The 16,687-nt window shown below is 40.6% G+C and overlaps 1 protein-coding gene across 7 annotated transcripts in view; it reads right to left on the bottom strand.

Annotated features, from left to right (window-relative positions):
- Positions 1 to 13,077, bottom strand: part of Arhgap24 (Rho GTPase activating protein 24) — a 363,589-nt gene extending 350,512 nt beyond the window's left edge. Inside the window, exons 1-3 of one of the 7 annotated variants that reach the window (XM_027388508.2) lie at positions 12,596 to 13,077; positions 5,212 to 5,268; positions 3,920 to 3,942 (exon numbers count right to left, since the gene is read on the bottom strand). In XM_027388508.2, coding sequence (XP_027244309.1) covers positions 3,920 to 3,942; positions 5,212 to 5,268; positions 12,596 to 12,939 — 424 coding nt within the window. In that variant the 5' untranslated portion in view covers positions 12,940 to 13,077. Of the gene's footprint in view, positions 1 to 3,849; positions 3,943 to 5,211; positions 5,269 to 12,595 lie in introns of those variants that run through there. The other 6 variants (XM_035452658.1, XM_027388510.2, XM_035452655.1 and 3 more) reach the window with 6 other exon arrangements.
- Positions 13,078 to 16,687: the final 3,610 nt, after the last annotated feature.

Genomic DNA, 16,687 nt, shown 5'->3' with positions numbered 1-16,687 from the left:
CAATGAGATGAGATGAAACTGATACTATTACAAGGAACACTGAATAGATTATAATCTAAACTAGAAAATACTGTTAAATTGTGTCTTGATATTAATACAGTATATTCATTAGTTTCTGTAAAGTTAATCTAAGCTTAGAAAAAAAAAGGGTTCCAAAGATGTTGGTGAAATGTGATACTCCAGAGCCTTAGATATGTAAGAAATTTATGCATTTCATATAAAAATATAAATATAAAATTTTACTTGATCTTCTTAAAAGATTATGGTTCTTACCCCACAAATAAATAAAATTATTATGTCCACTAAAAACACTTTTAAAAGCCACATCTTTAGAAATATAAAACTATAGTTATATATAACTACTATAACTATAACTATAACTATTAGTTATCAAGTAACTAATAGCACTTAAATTCAATTAGCAGCACCCATGTCAAGAATTCCAAAACTGGGTGCAACTCTAGTTCTGGGAGATATAACAATTTCCCCTAGCCTCCCACATCCATGTGTACATGCACACATGAAAAAAAGAAAAGAAACTGTAACAAGAGCTGGTGACACATGCTAGTCAAGCACTCTACCATTGAGCTGGAAATTTGAAGTGAGGTGGTTTCTAAAGAAACTTCTATTCAAAAGTCCATCAATTCACTGAGATAAACGTGGCACGTAACTTTTAATTTGTAATGGAGCTATCACACGTGTTAACACAGGCAATGAGCAGAATGTATCCAGGAGGCTTTCTGTTTTTAGTTCTGTGATTCCAGCATGCTCATTTAATTAAGACCTCATCAGTGTATATGCAAAGAGCATTCCCATGCTTCATGCCCCTTTGCCTTCTCCTGGGGAGATAGCTAGCCTCTGATTGCCCACTATCCTACCACACAACACCTTTGTACCCACAGTGTCTGAAAGATGGATAAAAAGTAGTCCTCCAAAATGACACTGATGAGAAAATAAAAGGAAGGTACAAGAGAAAAAAGAACATAGGTGAATGAACTTGTGATGCAAAAGATTCCAAGGCAGAACTCATCTGCAACCTACAAAAGCTCTTGAAAAGACCCTGGTTGGCAACTTCATTCCTCTGCACGTACACCATCCTTGGCCTGCAGGACCCATGCTGCACAAGGATACACAGACACAAAATGCTATGGAGAGGAATGGATTCCTGGTGTTACTCAGCACACTGTAGAGAGCTGTTGGGCAAACATTGTTTCTAACCATAGCGAGGAAAATCAAAGTGTATTGTGTTGTAGCTACAGCTTCGATTTGCACACATGGAATGCCTGGTTGCACTGGATGGAAACCTCTGCAAGCAGGTGCATTAGAAATACACCTTTCACCCAGTATCTTCACAAAGGGACTGTTCCTAGCTCGTCTTCAAGTAATAGTCACTCACTGGACTAAGAGAGCCAAGATTTCCCTGCTCTCCTTAAGGCAGATTCAATATATAGTGAGGAGAACTGGAGGCTGGTGCCCCAGGCACCATAAATACCAGATACCATCCAAGAATAGGTATCAGTTGCCTTTGGGCTACCGAAATAGTGCAAGACAAATGACATTCTTTCCAATTACCCAGATGATTTAATTCAGTTTGAAGCTAAAATGCATCTTCCCACTTACTCAGTTTCTCAGTGGGAATGAATGGTTTTCTTCACTCCTGAGCATGAAGGGCCAGTATGTTAACACAGTCCCTATAATGAACAAACCACTTGAATCCACTTTACTTTCCTCTAGTGTCATCACCTGTTCCTCCAGGCAAACCAGCCATTGGCTCATGACATCCATCAAGAAAAGGTCATGCTAACCATTACACTGCAATGTATAACCATCCAGTAACTCCCCTGTGAAATCAAATATCCAGGTTTCAGAGCCTTGCCAAACACACACGGTCATATTCCCACCAAAGCTACTGTGAACATGTCACCATTTGACAGTGGACATTTTCAGGCTGAAACCACATGGGAAAGACACTGCTCCAACTCCTTTTACAGACAAGGAGGTAAAAACCCAGAGAAACGAAAAGATCTGGATGGATTTGCAGAAGCTAGTGAACGCTGCAAGTCAAGTTCCCATCCACACTCCAGGAGCCACCCCCCTAGGCCCTTCTAGCTTTTCCATAGACAGGAAATGTGAAATAAGATACCCTAGGAAGCATGTCTCAAACAACTGTTTAAATATGAAATGTAGCCTTTGGAAAGCTCTATGAAGGTGTGAATGTGTCCTTCCTGAGATGTCTGTCCATAAACACAGAGCATACACCACTAAGTTCTACTTGTTAATAAAATTAGGAATTGCCTCTTACAAAGCTAATCTAAAAAGAATGTATTATCTATCTATCCACCTATCTATCTATCTACCTATCTCTTTATTTATTGTGAGTCTCATATCCCCCATACTTACTGCCCTAGGACTCTCTATGTAGCTGAGGCTGACCTTGAACTTCTGATCCTCCCACCTCTGCCTCCCAGATGCTGGTATAGGCTTTCACCAACACACCCCAATCCATACAATGCTTTTTATATAGTAAGCAAACGTGCTACCAATTCAGCTACATCCCCAGCCCCAAGATAATTGTTTTAATAGAAATAAAAAAGAAATAAAAAGGATATTTGTTACATCTTAAAGGAAACATGCCTTCCAAACATAAACTAAATGCAAGAGTGAAAGACAACACACAGGGCAAAGAAAGGCAAGTGAATGCAATGTTACATGTTCTCTCTCTGAACTAACAACATACAATCAATACATGTACTCAATACATCTATTATTTTTATTGAGAGAAAAGTTCTCTTGACATATAAATTCATATCATTTCCACATTATCAAAATTTTAACATAATTTTTACTGTATTGTCCTTAGTGCCAATATGCCTATCTACATGAACTTTTCAAAATAAATATTTCTGGCTCGAAAGGTTGCTCAGTGGGTAAAGTGCTTGCTGGGTATGCATGAGGACCTGAGTTTGATTCTCCATCCCCCATGGAAAAGCTAGGTGTGTGTATGTGACCCCAGGGCTGCCTGGGGCAAAGAACCCTTAAGTGAGTCTATCTGAATTAGCTAACACCAGGTTCAGGGAGAGACCTTGTCTCTAAACATTAAAAATGTGGAGAGTAAGAGAGAAACACACCCAATGACAAACTCAAGCATCAAGGGTATTTGTGAGCTGCCACCCGAAAGGGTTCTTTAAGTACATAATTTTTATTATTATCAAAACCCAAGTGCATTTCTTTTCATTTCTACACAATGTCAAAGGTACATGTAACTGGAATTAAAATAAGTGAGATATATTTTACCTTTTAAAACACATAATGAATTCTGACCCTTTATAGTCAGTTCTATTCTGTCTCATTCTATTCCTTCTTAATCAAAAAAAAAATAAGTGTTGGTTAAAAATCACTAATTAGGCAGAGCTGATGAGATAGCTCTGCAGTTAAGAGCACCTGTTGCTCTAACAGATCCAGTTTCATTTCCCGGCACCCACACAGAAGTTCACAGTGGTTTTTAGCTCCAATGTCTGTGGACCTGCTGCTGTCTTCTGGACTCTTCAGGCACAGTGCACATGTAGCACACATGCATATATGCAGGCAAAACACTCATGCACCGAAATTAAAAATAAATAAAATCCTTTTTTAAAAAAATCACCAATTTTATTTGTGTGCCATTGATAGATCAGATCTTTCAATTTGAAAAATAATGATTATGACTCTCTCTGTTCATTATTGAATGATAGTAACTATTGGTTTCTGCTGATGTGTACAAGGTGGAGACATCCTTCCATTTTCCATGCACTACTCACTTTATAAACCAAAGATAAAAAATGACACTGGAATGTAGGGATCAATATGTACCAGTTTTTACAAAGAGGAGAATGGTCCTTCAAGCTGGCGAGTGAAGCATAGTCATGGCCACAAGGCTTACCCAGTCTGGAATGCAGTCTGAATCTAGAGTACAACAGAAAGATTTATTCCTTTAGGGTGAGATATTTTACTTTGACTCCCAAAACTACAACATAGTGACTGTGTGATTTGTGACAAGTAACTAAGCCTCTCTTTGCCCAGCTATAAAACAGATATGATAGGGTCTCTCTGGTGCTGTGGCAACCTACAGCAAGTGCTAAGTGTAATCTCAGTCTTCCATGACTAACTAGTAGGTAGTGACTAAATCCTTAATTACCACAACATATATTACATATATTAAATCATTTCCATTTTTTCTTTTATTTTTCAGTTGTAATTCCAAAATAAATGGTCCTTTCCTTACTTTTTTTTTCACTTCTGTTGAGTTTCTCAGATTGTGTCTCTACAAACCTATAACTGAAAACTATTTCCCTCCTTTTATCACACTTCCCCTCCTGCTCTATGTCCTCTGGGAGCATTGATCCCTGGGTCTGGGTTGGATATAGATGATTGGATCTTCATGAAGCAGATGTTCTGATTTACCTTTCACCAAGAGCAAAGAGCTGGTCAGATGGGTCCCTACAGATTCACTCAGTTGATCTGTCGTTGATCTGGTAATTAGAGCCTCAGTTCTTAAAAGAGAATTTTGATTGTGGCATGCAAGCCCAGGAGGCCACCTCTCACCACCACAAGAATGCTATCATCTAAAGGACCCGCAGGAGAACTCCAAATATTCCATGTGTGTTGTGTTGTGACGGAACTATACAGTTAAAGCAAACTTATGAAGCTCAAAGATTGTGGTTCTGAAGGTCATTGGTAAAAATTACAGAGAATAAAGGGACACCACGAAAATGGAAGTGTTTGGGCATTTGCATAGATCCATTTCTTCTCTGCATACAACACAATTGATCATTGAACTAGATGCAGTATAAACACTTCTAGAACTTAATTCTAATCACTTCTATGAATAGAAATAATACCTGTAAACCACACAGACTGGTTGATGCTTCATAAGTACCTAATTTATTAGAGCAATGGTCATTAAGAGGTCTGCAGAAAGACAAAGAAGTCGCCATGATGCAAGAGATAATTTCATCATTGGTGGACCTGAACACTTGGTTTTCTGAAGCTTCTGCCTTGTGTCCAAGAAGCAGCTATAGCCACAGTTCCATAAGCCTGCACACATCAACAAACTTTGCTTTTCAGAGAAAGATTTCTCTTCAGCTTCTCAGAGACACACCCACATGAATATTTTCTATACATTCATGGTTCACACATTGATAAGGGCCCTCACATTTGGTCATAAGTATGTACCTTTCAAGTTTCCAAGTCTCAGTGAACATCTTCTTGGATGAGGTAGAGAAACCAGACCTAAAATATTCCAGGGAACTACATTTAGTGAACTGAAAATACTGGCTGTAAAACACCACATTTATGCAATAGAATTTTATAAATATTTAACCAAAATGTCAAAAGAGCTAAACAGTACAAAACAAATTCAAATGATTCCTCAGTAGAAAGTTAAGTTGTTAAAGGTATCCTAGCTACAGGTCCATTAAATGCTTCATAAAACCACAAAGACCAAGTCTTCAGAAAGCCTTCCCTGGGCTGCAGCTGAGCATCAGATTTAGTTCTCATCTTCCAGAATTACAACCTAAAAGAAGATTTCTTGTGGTTCTTTTGTCATTCCTCCTTTAACCAAAGCAGAACATGCTATCCAGTAGAAATACACTTCTTTAAATTCCTGGAAATAAAGACCAGGCTAAATTTATCATGAAAATTCTTGATCAAAAATACTAAACCATGTAATGTGAAGTGAAAAAATGTCACCCATGCAGCTCATGTCTTTATCCAGACTTTCAGTTTAAAAGGAGGCATAGCATGTTAAAGAATTGTTTAGTAAAGGCTTGTTATCTGATAGGTGTCATTGTCAATACAGTAAGCAAATTTCTAGTTACCGTCAAACAGATCGAGAACTTGAAAACTGTAGACAAATAAACAGTTGGACTATGAACACTTAGACGTTAGTTCGCATCCTTCCAATATTCCCAGAGAGGCTGAAGCAGCAATGTGTTGGAGGCTCCTGATTAGTATTTTGCACGATTGAAATGTTGTCTACATACTAAATGGCAGGGAGGCAAGAGACAGAGGTAACATTGCTTTGAAAATAAAATGAGCCCATTTGTATTTTAGATCAAATGGAGTGTAATCTCCTCTCTGTGTATCCAGCTGCAGAAATAGCTGTAGACAAAGGCAGAAGTTTTCAGGGAAAAACTCTGGATTCGCATTAGTGTTCAAATGAGATGAAAAGAAAATCAATATAATGAGGAATCAGAGACATGAAAGGAAGTGCCCTTCCATGTTCCCTCTTCTCTATCCACTTCTGCTTCCCCCTTTAATTAGTTCTGACTTCCCTCTAGCATTAGTACTCAAGATAATTATTAAATAGCAAAAATTGGTATTTTAATTTTGTTTGATTAATTAAGACTATTGCCCATCCCTCGAGTAGCATGTCCAAATTTAACTTCATTATTACTCTTCACAGCTAAAACCAGACCTCCCACAGGGATTTAATAGGAACACAGATTTTATAGTATGGGACAAAATTGTACAATTTTTGTACAAATATCTGTACAAAATATTTTTGTACAAATATCTATCCATTGAATTTTTTGTACAATATAATAAATAATTGTACAAATATCTATCCATTGAAGCATTTTTATTATCTTTTAATGTAGGAGCATTTATGATTTCTTTTAAAGGTTGATGTTACTGTAGCTTTCCATTTATTTTTGCTTTAGAATTGCAAAAGCATACTATTTCACATATTGTGGGGATTAAATAGCCAAGTGTAGGCTGATATAGAGAGTGAGTTGTGTTATATAGTACTGTTGCATGGGGAAAATAAATGCAAGCGCAAATACATATTCTTCAACTGGCTATTTGACTACAACTACCTGCATGAACTAGAGTCCATCAACATATCAATATATCATTTACTTACAGCTTTGCTTGCTCATCGATTAAGAAATTATCTACTACATTTGGGACACTAGATTAGTTATCCATATCTAGGAGGAGTACGACTTCTACCACTCACTCAGTGAGGAACTAATAGTAGCCAGGAATAGAGAGAGACTGAATAAAATAAATCCAGACATCATGCAGTATGGCACTCTATGGTGAGTAACAAATATAAAAATAGTCTTTTAGTAGGATACTATAGCCTTGGCTGTAGCCTCCAGATTTGTTATGTACACTGTGATAGTCCCACGATGATGAAGTTACATAATGAAGCATGTCTCAAAAGAGTCTCCATCATTACCTGACACATGACAGTAATTATTTAAAATATGATCAAATTTTATTAAGGCAGACAAGATAGAGTTGTTAATTCTTCCTGCATGGAGTTGTTTTTCCCCCAAAGGAATTGTCTGCTAAGGATCAAGAGGAAAAAGGAGAGTTTCAGAAAAATACACCCATGAAAAAGACATCAGAAATGTGAAAAGGGAGAATCTACTACAGGGAAAAATGAAGTTGCAAGGGAAGAGCTTTTAGACAATACACTAAAAAGTTAACTAGCCTGGAAGGACAGGCCTATAAATCTAACTACATCAGAGGCAGGTAGATCATAAGTTCAAGACCAGCATGGGCAAATTAGCAAGATTGTATCAAAACAAAACAAAAGGAATTTAAAAATACCAACCATATAAACAATTTTTAAAGAGCTGAAGACATTACACACTTTGGTCAAAGGACATGAGGAAATCAGAAAAAATACCAATATTAACCAAATATCAGCCATACTAATATTAACCAAGAATCTTCCTCCCTGGTGGTTAGCTCTCATAGCACTGAAAGGTGCTGTTCTGGCTGCTAGGACAAAAAAAAAGTAATCAAGAGTCTTAGCCAGTCATTTACTCTGTGATCTACAATAATGGCCAGCATGGGTGCAATAATGGCACAAATGTTATGGGAGTAAACAATCACTTTCTAAATGTGGCCAAGAACTCACGGTTCAGGAGTTCTTATTTGCTATCTTTATACCCAAAAATGAATGCAGTTATCCCAATTTATCAGAGAAATTCCTTTGTATAATGGATAGTGGTTAAAACAGAAACTGACAACTGGTCAATATTCAGAGGATAAATGTCAGTGGAGTTCTTAGTCACAAATGCAACATCTCTATGACCTCCCCTCACCAAAAGGCTTAGGGACCATAGTGACAGAAGGGTTGGGAAGATTATAAGAACCAGAATTCAGGTGTCAGGAACAGCCTGATGTCCTCTGGACATGACAGAACTGCTGTACCCATGAACTCATCACAGATGTGGATTTCTATACAAGGTCATACCAGTCAATATTGCAGCATAGTGTTGGAAGGGCCTCACAAGCCCTCACACCTTACTGAGAAGCTGGGATGATGGGAGATGTCCTTTTGTATATATGTTTCTCTTATTGGTTGATGAATAAAACACTGTGGCCAATAGAGTCAGGGAGATAGGCGGGACTAAAAGACAAGGAGAATTCTGGGAAAGATAGGCAGAGAATGCCTACCAAAAAGAGTTGCCATGTAACCAAAGGAGTTACAGGTTTGGGCATTATCTGGTAGGCCACAATCACATGGAAATACATAGATTAATAAAAATGGGCTAATAATTAAGATGGAGCTAGTCAATAAGAAGCCCTAGCCATTGCCAACAATTTTATAATTAATACAGTGTCTGTGTGTTTATTTGTGGCTGAGAAGGGCAGCGTAACCTGGTGGGACAAGAACCTCTGCAATACTACTATGGACAGTTTATGGATTCTGGGATGGGGGAAGAAGTTTTCTTCAAGAGTGTGGTCCCTAGTAAGTCAGCCATTCATGATCCAGTGGATGGCCCCAGACTCATGAATATAAGGTCAGCACAAATTGGAACCAATGTATTATTTAGGGGTGGGTAAAGAGAAGGGAGTGTATCTGGGACAAGTTAGGGAGAATGATATTAGTAAATATAATCAAACTACATTGTAGGAAATACTCAAAGAATTGATTTTAAAAAAAAAGCAATACTGTGGAATAATCATTTTGTACATTGCAAAGATGTGTCACTCTGAATGGTTTAATAAAAAATGGCACAGCCAATAGCTAAGCAGGATTTCCAGACACAGAGGACTCTGAGAAGAAGAAAGGTGGAGATGCCAGGAGGCTCAGAGCAAGCAACATGGGCATTACAAAGTAAAGGTAATGGATCCATGTAAAAGAATGCAGATTAAAAGATGTGGGTTAATTTAAGTTGTAAGAGCTAGCTGGACCAGCCTAAGTTAATGGCCAAGCTTTTATAATTAACAATGAGTCTCTGTGTTGTTATTTGTGAGCTGGTGGCCCTAAGAACACACACACACACACACACACACACACACACACACACACACACACACACACGTGCCTCACTCGTAGAGCACTTAGTATAGGTTGAAAGGCTTAGATTCAATCCCAGTACCTCACATAAGGAGACAAATAACTTAGAGTTACTTTCCTACCTCATTGGACTCCAACCAAGACTTCAAAAAAAAGAATTTGCACATCAATTTTGTGTTTTGTAAAGATGCATTGTGGATGATAGTGGAATATGCCTTTAATACTCAGCACTCAGGAGGCAGAGGCAGGCAGATCTCTGAGAGTAAGAGACTAGACTGGTCTACAGAGTAAGTTCCATGACAGCCAGGGCTACACAGAGAAACCCTGTCTTGAAATCCTTCACCCCCAAAAGGATTCATCCTAATGTTACTTTAGGAGAGGCAGATGCTACTTCAAGGACACATGAGCACAAACTCTGAAAAATGAATATATTTTTTGAGTCTTCAATACCAAGATCCTTTTCCTCCCAAATGTGTTTTTACGTCACTGCTTATCCCAATAGAACCTTGTAAAGTCTTAGTCCTGGAGCATAGATGAGTTAGCTACCTTTGTCAGATTTGACACAAGGTTCAGTGGTGCCTTCATGGCTATGCTGTCCAATTACAACTGTATTCTAAAATATCTTTCTCCACCTGGGAAAAATCTGAGATCTGAGTCCCTTTTGCCATGGCTTTAAGAGTAAACATTCATTATTTTATTTAAAACAAAAGGTGCTCTCTCTCTCTCTCTCTCTCTCTCTCTCTCTCTCTCTCTCTCTCTCTCACTCTCTCTCTCTCTGTCTCTCTCACTCTCTCTCTCTCTCTGTCTCTCTCTGTCTCTCTCCTTTCCCCAAACCCCCCTTCTCAATGTGATGTGATTAGGGCAGAATAGAGGCTTGAGAGTCTGCATATCCTTATTTATACTCTCTTGCATCAAAATATGACAAGTTCTGTGGCAAAGTATTCCCCCTGGCATACAGGCTGAGCATACACTCACCCACCCAGCTCAGTTTTACAAAGCATTCACCTAAAATAAAATAAAACAAAAACAGGGTAGAAAGAAGCAATTGGTCAAACACATGTTGAATTCAATTTTCATCTTTGACCAGAATATACCAGAGGAAACCGATCCCAGGTGAGAGACAGTGTCTCAGCCCTACTTATACTCAGAGCAGGAAACAAGTGTGCACAGCCAAGATTTCACAGTGGCACTGCATGCTTGCTGCCAGAGACACCAACCAGTGTGCTAGAAGCCAGAAAGAAAAACACTCCTCAGTGGGCCAGGAGGTCACAGTGTGGCTCTTACAGGCACTGTTGGTAAACACACTCTCACAGTACCAGGCCCTCATCCCTGCCCACTGCACAGGTCTCTTCTGCCTGACCCAGCCTCACTCTCCACCCAGAAGAGTCCAGTGTCACATGGAAAATGGATCCACCATTTAGGACATCAATCAGAGCATTTGCAATGATTATCTGAAGCAAAATCTGAACAAATTTGCTGGAGAATTTGGTCAAAAGCATCTTTCACTATATTCTTGTCTGGAAAGATATAGCACTGTTTGTTTCTGCAGAGGAGTTGGGATTTGTTCTCAAGAACTTAATTGTATCCCACTTATGATTAGGTTAGTGTTTTTAAAATACGTCATACCCACCTTACATAAAGCCCAAAAGATTGTTAGAAACCACCGTGTGTTAAATCCAAAGTCCTCAGACAATAGAATAAAAGCAACTATTAGTAGTGTGGCTGAAAATCAAGAAAGCCTAGGTTTTTCATGCAGAGATAATCACACACACACACACACACACATACACACACACACACACACACACACTGGTGTGTTACTTCCACGTACCTCAAACAATATTCAGGGCCTCAAAACTTCGAAAGATCTTCTACCAAGAACACACCGTCTCCTCGGTGTGATGGGATGATGTTATTTGTTTTAAAGGTATGGTTTCGGTGACTCCACCTTGGGCCATGTCTAAGGCAAAGTCTCAGACAACTCTACTATGGCTCAAAGAGAACAGAATTCTGATGTGTTTTCCAGAGCTTGGGCACTAGGGAGAGATGGAATGGGACGTTTACCTACTGAATTATCTTGGAAGTTAAGAAGTAGCCGCCAGAGAAGATGAAATAAGTACCCAGGAATTTAAAAGGAAACTGAAAATCCCACAAGCCTCCTGTAGCTTTGCACTTGTTTCCTAGTTTTTTCTAATACAGTAATCCTGTTTGCTATATGATGCCCAGTTCAATACCAATGTCACTTCTATCCCTCAAGAGCTAGTTCTGACGTCTAATTAGAACCAAGGAAGAGATTGCATTGAATCTGCCTGTCCATCTTCTCAGAAACTGAGTAAAGTGTTTACATGTCACTGCAAAATCTCCACATTTCAACACAGTTGTCTTAGCTAGTAAACCCAACAACACAAAACTTTTTACTTAGATGAACAAATCTTTTACACCATTTATATTTGAAGTAGTACTTAGCCTGCTTTACTCATTTCCTTTCCTCAAGAACAGGGTGAAACAACGATGTCTTGGAAGGCTAAAACAGGAATAATATAAAGTATGATGAGTAATATAACAAAAGCAGGAAAGACTTGAGAGATATACTCAAGAGAATGGAAACAGAGTATAATGGAGCTAGGGTCTCTATTACTAGATAACGTTGGAAAACCAAGCATCTCTAAGGAATTCGGAAGAACAATCGCTATTTGAGGGCTTACACCAGAAATGCTACCGAAGTTATGCTTTAATGAGAACATACTGCATGCTTCTTTTCAAAGGTAGATGGATACCTCCTCAAAAAAAAAAAAAAAAAAAAAAAACCTACTCGTTCAAAAAAGTAAACCCCATCTGCATGTCTTTAAATTCACGGAAGATTCTCTATCACTTTCTGGTAACACAATATATATTGAAATCTACCTCCACATGCCAGTTGTCTAGGCAACTCTGTGACGGGCTAAAACACCACCAGAGGAAAGGTGAAGGTGGCTTGCCAGACAAGGAGCTATACTAACTCCATCTGTTTTGTTAAGTCAGAAACACAGGATGCCTGCTTGTTGTGTTGCACAGGAGAGTGGCGCGCGCGCGCGCGCGCGCGTACACACACACACACACACACACACACACACACACACACACACACACACACAGCTCAAGCACACAGGATCACAAACACAGGCATTGAACCTGCTTAGGTCCTAGCACTGCCTCTGGCTCGCCGCAGCCCCCTCCCCATCCTGTAGCCTGAAGCTGCCACCCACTCTCCCAGTGGTCCCTCCACCTCCCCTCAGCAGTCACATCACCTACCCTGCTGAGGACGAGGGACCTATGCGGACCGCGACTGATCCGACTTCCCAAGGTCCTAGGACTGGCCAAAAGATGAGTTCAGGCGGGCGGGTGCCCTTTACTTCCCACAGCCAGGGCAAGTGCAGAGGAGCCCCATTCGCCCGGCCTGCGAGCTGCTCTGGAGGAGGAAGCCCTGTGGCCACAGAGTCAGCCGCAGCTGCGCGGAAAGTTGGGGGGAAGCCCCAGCCGTCTGTATCGCTCTGGTTCTGTCCCCTCCGCAGCCCCCTCTGCAGCCTGGCGGTCCCGCGGGCCTGCGATCTCCGGAATCCCACTGGCTTTCTTTCACCCGGGCTGAGTTGCCACATGCACTTGAGAAATCCTAGCAGTTGCGCAAGGACTCCAGAAGTTAGAAAGAGTGATTGTGTGTGAATGTGTAAATATACAGTACAAGAGGCTGGAACAACTGAGCAGGGCCAGCCCGCAGACGCAGCCGGGTTTCGGGTTTCAGTTGGCAGCTGGCGGCTTCAGAGGACCCGAGCAACAGAGCAGCACTGGTGGGGTGGCGGGAGCCCCGCCCTGCTAGTCTGCCTCCCCTCCCCTCCAGATCCCTGCTGGGCGCCCCACCAGACACCATTGCCTGCCTGGCCCTCTGCAGTTGGCAGCCTTCCTTCCACCCCAAGTGCAACATGAGTGAGTGCTGGTCACAGATCCTGGGGGTGATGGGTGATGACTATGAGCTAGAGTGTCAGTAATACACGGCTAGCACTAGTGGCAGTACTGTTTCTTCACCAAGACCCACACACTGGTTATATGCTGCCACTGTCTCTGCCTCTGCCTCAAAAGATCTTATTTCTTCAGCCTAAGCCTTTATTCCTAGAGATACATAGACATGCATATTTACATGAGTGTCCTCTAGTCAGGCGTGCTTAGAAATGCTAAGTGTAATGAAAGGCCTTGCCATGCTTTGCTTTCAGAGTTCTCAGAATCAAGAGAGAGAGAGAGAGAGAGAGAGAGAGAGAGAGAGAGAGAGAGAGAGAGAGAGAGAGAGAGAGAGAGAGAGAGAGAGAGAGATAAGTTCCTGAGGCAGTCTCCCCCACCCCACAAAACCCTTCCCACCCCTCACCCACTGACACACACACAGGCACACACACAAAGCAAATTTCAAATCGAGAGTTCACTCTCTGCTTTATTAAAGTCTTGTGCTCTAGATTGTTTAGAAACTGCCATTAGATTGCTGTCATTAGTGATGTCCAGGTACATTCTCTCAGGTTGACAAACACCCCAAAAGTAAGTCTGGATGGGCATCAATAGGTGTTTCCTCTTTGTTGCCTTCAGGATTCCATGGGGGGGGGGGTGAATCTGCTCTGTCCTAGGCTAAGGACCCACTAGAAAATTGATTTTTCTGGCAGGAGAAGCCTCAGCCCTTTAATAATCAAATTAAATTCTGTGTGTGGGAATACCTCTTTTGCTGTTTCCTTTAAAATGTGTGTGGGATTCATGAGGCCTGTTTCCTAATGGGTGGGGATAAATGACCCTCATCTGCTCACAAAGCCTTGCATGTTGTACTGGCACACAGTTACACTGGCAAGTGACAGCCCATGGGCAGTCTTAGATGAGAGCCTCTAAACAATGAAATTAACCACAATGAGATCTGCCTCCAGGAAGACAAGTGTTAGCAGGTATGATTCAGGACTGTGACATTTCACAAAGGCAAGAAGGCTATTATGTTGGGCGCCTACCTCTGGATATAATAAATGCTACCACAGCAATTTAGACCCAAGGTGATTCAAAATTGAACTCAGGGTGGTTGTTGGGCAGTTCCCAGTCTGAAAGACTAAGGTACACCCCAGTCTTGTGTCCAAGGCCATCTCCATTTGACAACACCTCACCAGTGAGTATGATGCATGGGGTTCTTAGGCTAGAGAAAATACATGAAGAGGGGAAGGTTGTCATGGAGATGGCAGGTGGGGTGAAGGAGCACAGTCTTCCTGCAGAAAGAGAAGGGCCATGTCCAAATTCTGTAGGGATTTAGATAGAAATCTGTGACAAGAGATATAAATTGAAGTAAAAAATACTTGGTTGCTCACTGGATTCTACTGTGTTATTCTCTCCCTAAGGGTTAGTTAGGTTGGGACACAACTGTTCTATATCCTGTAACAACTTTAAAGAAGAGATAAATTCTGAAATCAGTGAGCAGACCCCTTATTCTCACCAGAGGAGGAGGTTAATGGGCTCCCAAAGATCTCTGGGAAGTGGAGTCTTTCCTTCATCTCCACGATGTCTGATGAGACTAGGCCCAAAGAGTCATTTGAAGTAAATGTGTCAAGATAAATTTAATGCCAGGTGGGAAGCACATATTCCACAAACTCCACAAAGGCGAGAATTGATTCAGAGGAACAAACTTAACTTCCTAGGAATCCTGGATCCTAGACATCTTCTGAAGAAAAGCTAGGAAAAGAGCACAAGCTATCAGGTAGGACTTGAAGGCATACATTATATACATGGAGGGTAGAGAATGCCTTCATAACCAGAGAGGCTCTCTAGAGACCAGAAATCAGATAGAAAGAGGACAAGAGAAAAAAGATAATGGCCTCACATTTGAGCAGCTTTTCCAAGAATCAGTCAAGGTCCTGAACACTAAGCCCCATGAACACTACTCCTGTTAGGTCATTCTTTATTAGGAATTTAGTTAGGAGAAATTGAATACACATTTGTAAAATCAATTGGTCCAACGTTTCAATATACGAGTCAAATGTTACTATTAAACAAGTGTAGAATGAAAATATGTTTTGCTGGGATTTACTCAATTAAAAATTCTTCTTTTCCAGTGGATTCCTTGCCAGATTCCTTGAAGCCCTTAGCATAGAGTTAGTCATTGTCATGGCCACCCAATTGTTCATTAATATCAGAGACTGGGCTCTTTAATTATGTTTTCTTTTAGGAAAACATAAATTCCTAAGAGGGCAAAACACACAGTAACAGAACAGTCAAGAGTTGCCAAGCTCCTTGCGTCTCCTAAAGGCTCCCATCAATAGCACAGACCTTGTGTGGGTGCTGTGTGCACCAAGATCGGGTTTCAGGATGGAGTTAGGCGACTGGTCTTTAAAGCATGACCGTTTCTGAACGCCTGTTTTTGTTTTGTTCTTTTTTTTTTTTTGTTTCCCACTGGAAATTCTTTCCCAACAAAGTCCAGCTTTGTCTTAGCTGAGTGAAATGGTGTATAAACAGATGACAAGACTGCTCCATGGTATGGGTGAGAGGAGGATTTTTATTGTAAATAAGAGAGAGAGAACAGCCAGAGGCTTCTGGAAGAGTCCAGAGCAGACAGAGGAAGAAGCAGCCTGAACATGGCCAGCAGAATGGACTTGGCCAGTGATGACTGCAAGGGAGGAGAGAATAGCTGGGGATAGGGAACAGAGAAAGTATAGTGAGAGAAATAGAAGAGGAGAGAGAGAGAGAGAGAGAGAGAGAGAGAGAGAGAGAGAGAGAGAGAGAGAACAGGGTTACAACAGCTGTCAATCAGATCAGCTATCAATCAGATAAGCCATAGTCAATGGCTTAAAAGAAAAAGTTCAATGTCATTTAGAGCCTGAATGTGTCACAGTGTCAGCCATTGGCACACACTCATAAACTGGCATAACTTTGGTGGCAGAAGAAGTCATATTCCACCCTCCCATACCACTAGAGTAAACAGTACAAGAAATCCACATTGAAATATATCTACATTTAATCTAATTAAAAGTTAGTTCAACCCTTGGGATTGGGAAGATCTAGGGCTACATAAAAGAAAGCATATAAAGAATGTCCATGATTTCCTCATTTATACATAAATATTATGACTATGTTGAAAGTGTATAATTTTTTAAAACTATTAAGTATATGCATAGCTCGTCTAGTGGCCTGGGTGATGTTATAAACCAAGAAGGGTCTTTTTTGCCTGGGCTCCAAATTCCACTTGCAGTTTTCAATTCCACTTAAAGTTGCTTTCCTTGATGCCTTTTAATCCTAGACTCAGGAGTGGAGAGATGGCTCAGCAGCTAAGAGCACTTTCTGCTCTTGCAGAAACCTAGAGTTCATCTCCCAGAAGCCATGCATGGCTGCTCACTACCACCT

The sequence above is a fragment of the Cricetulus griseus genome (genome assembly GCF_003668045.3).
Source record: "Cricetulus griseus strain 17A/GY chromosome 1 unlocalized genomic scaffold, alternate assembly CriGri-PICRH-1.0 chr1_1, whole genome shotgun sequence".
Classification (NCBI taxonomy): domain Eukaryota; kingdom Metazoa; phylum Chordata; class Mammalia; order Rodentia; family Cricetidae; genus Cricetulus; species Cricetulus griseus.
This window is presented reverse-complemented; position numbering and strand designations above follow the sequence as displayed.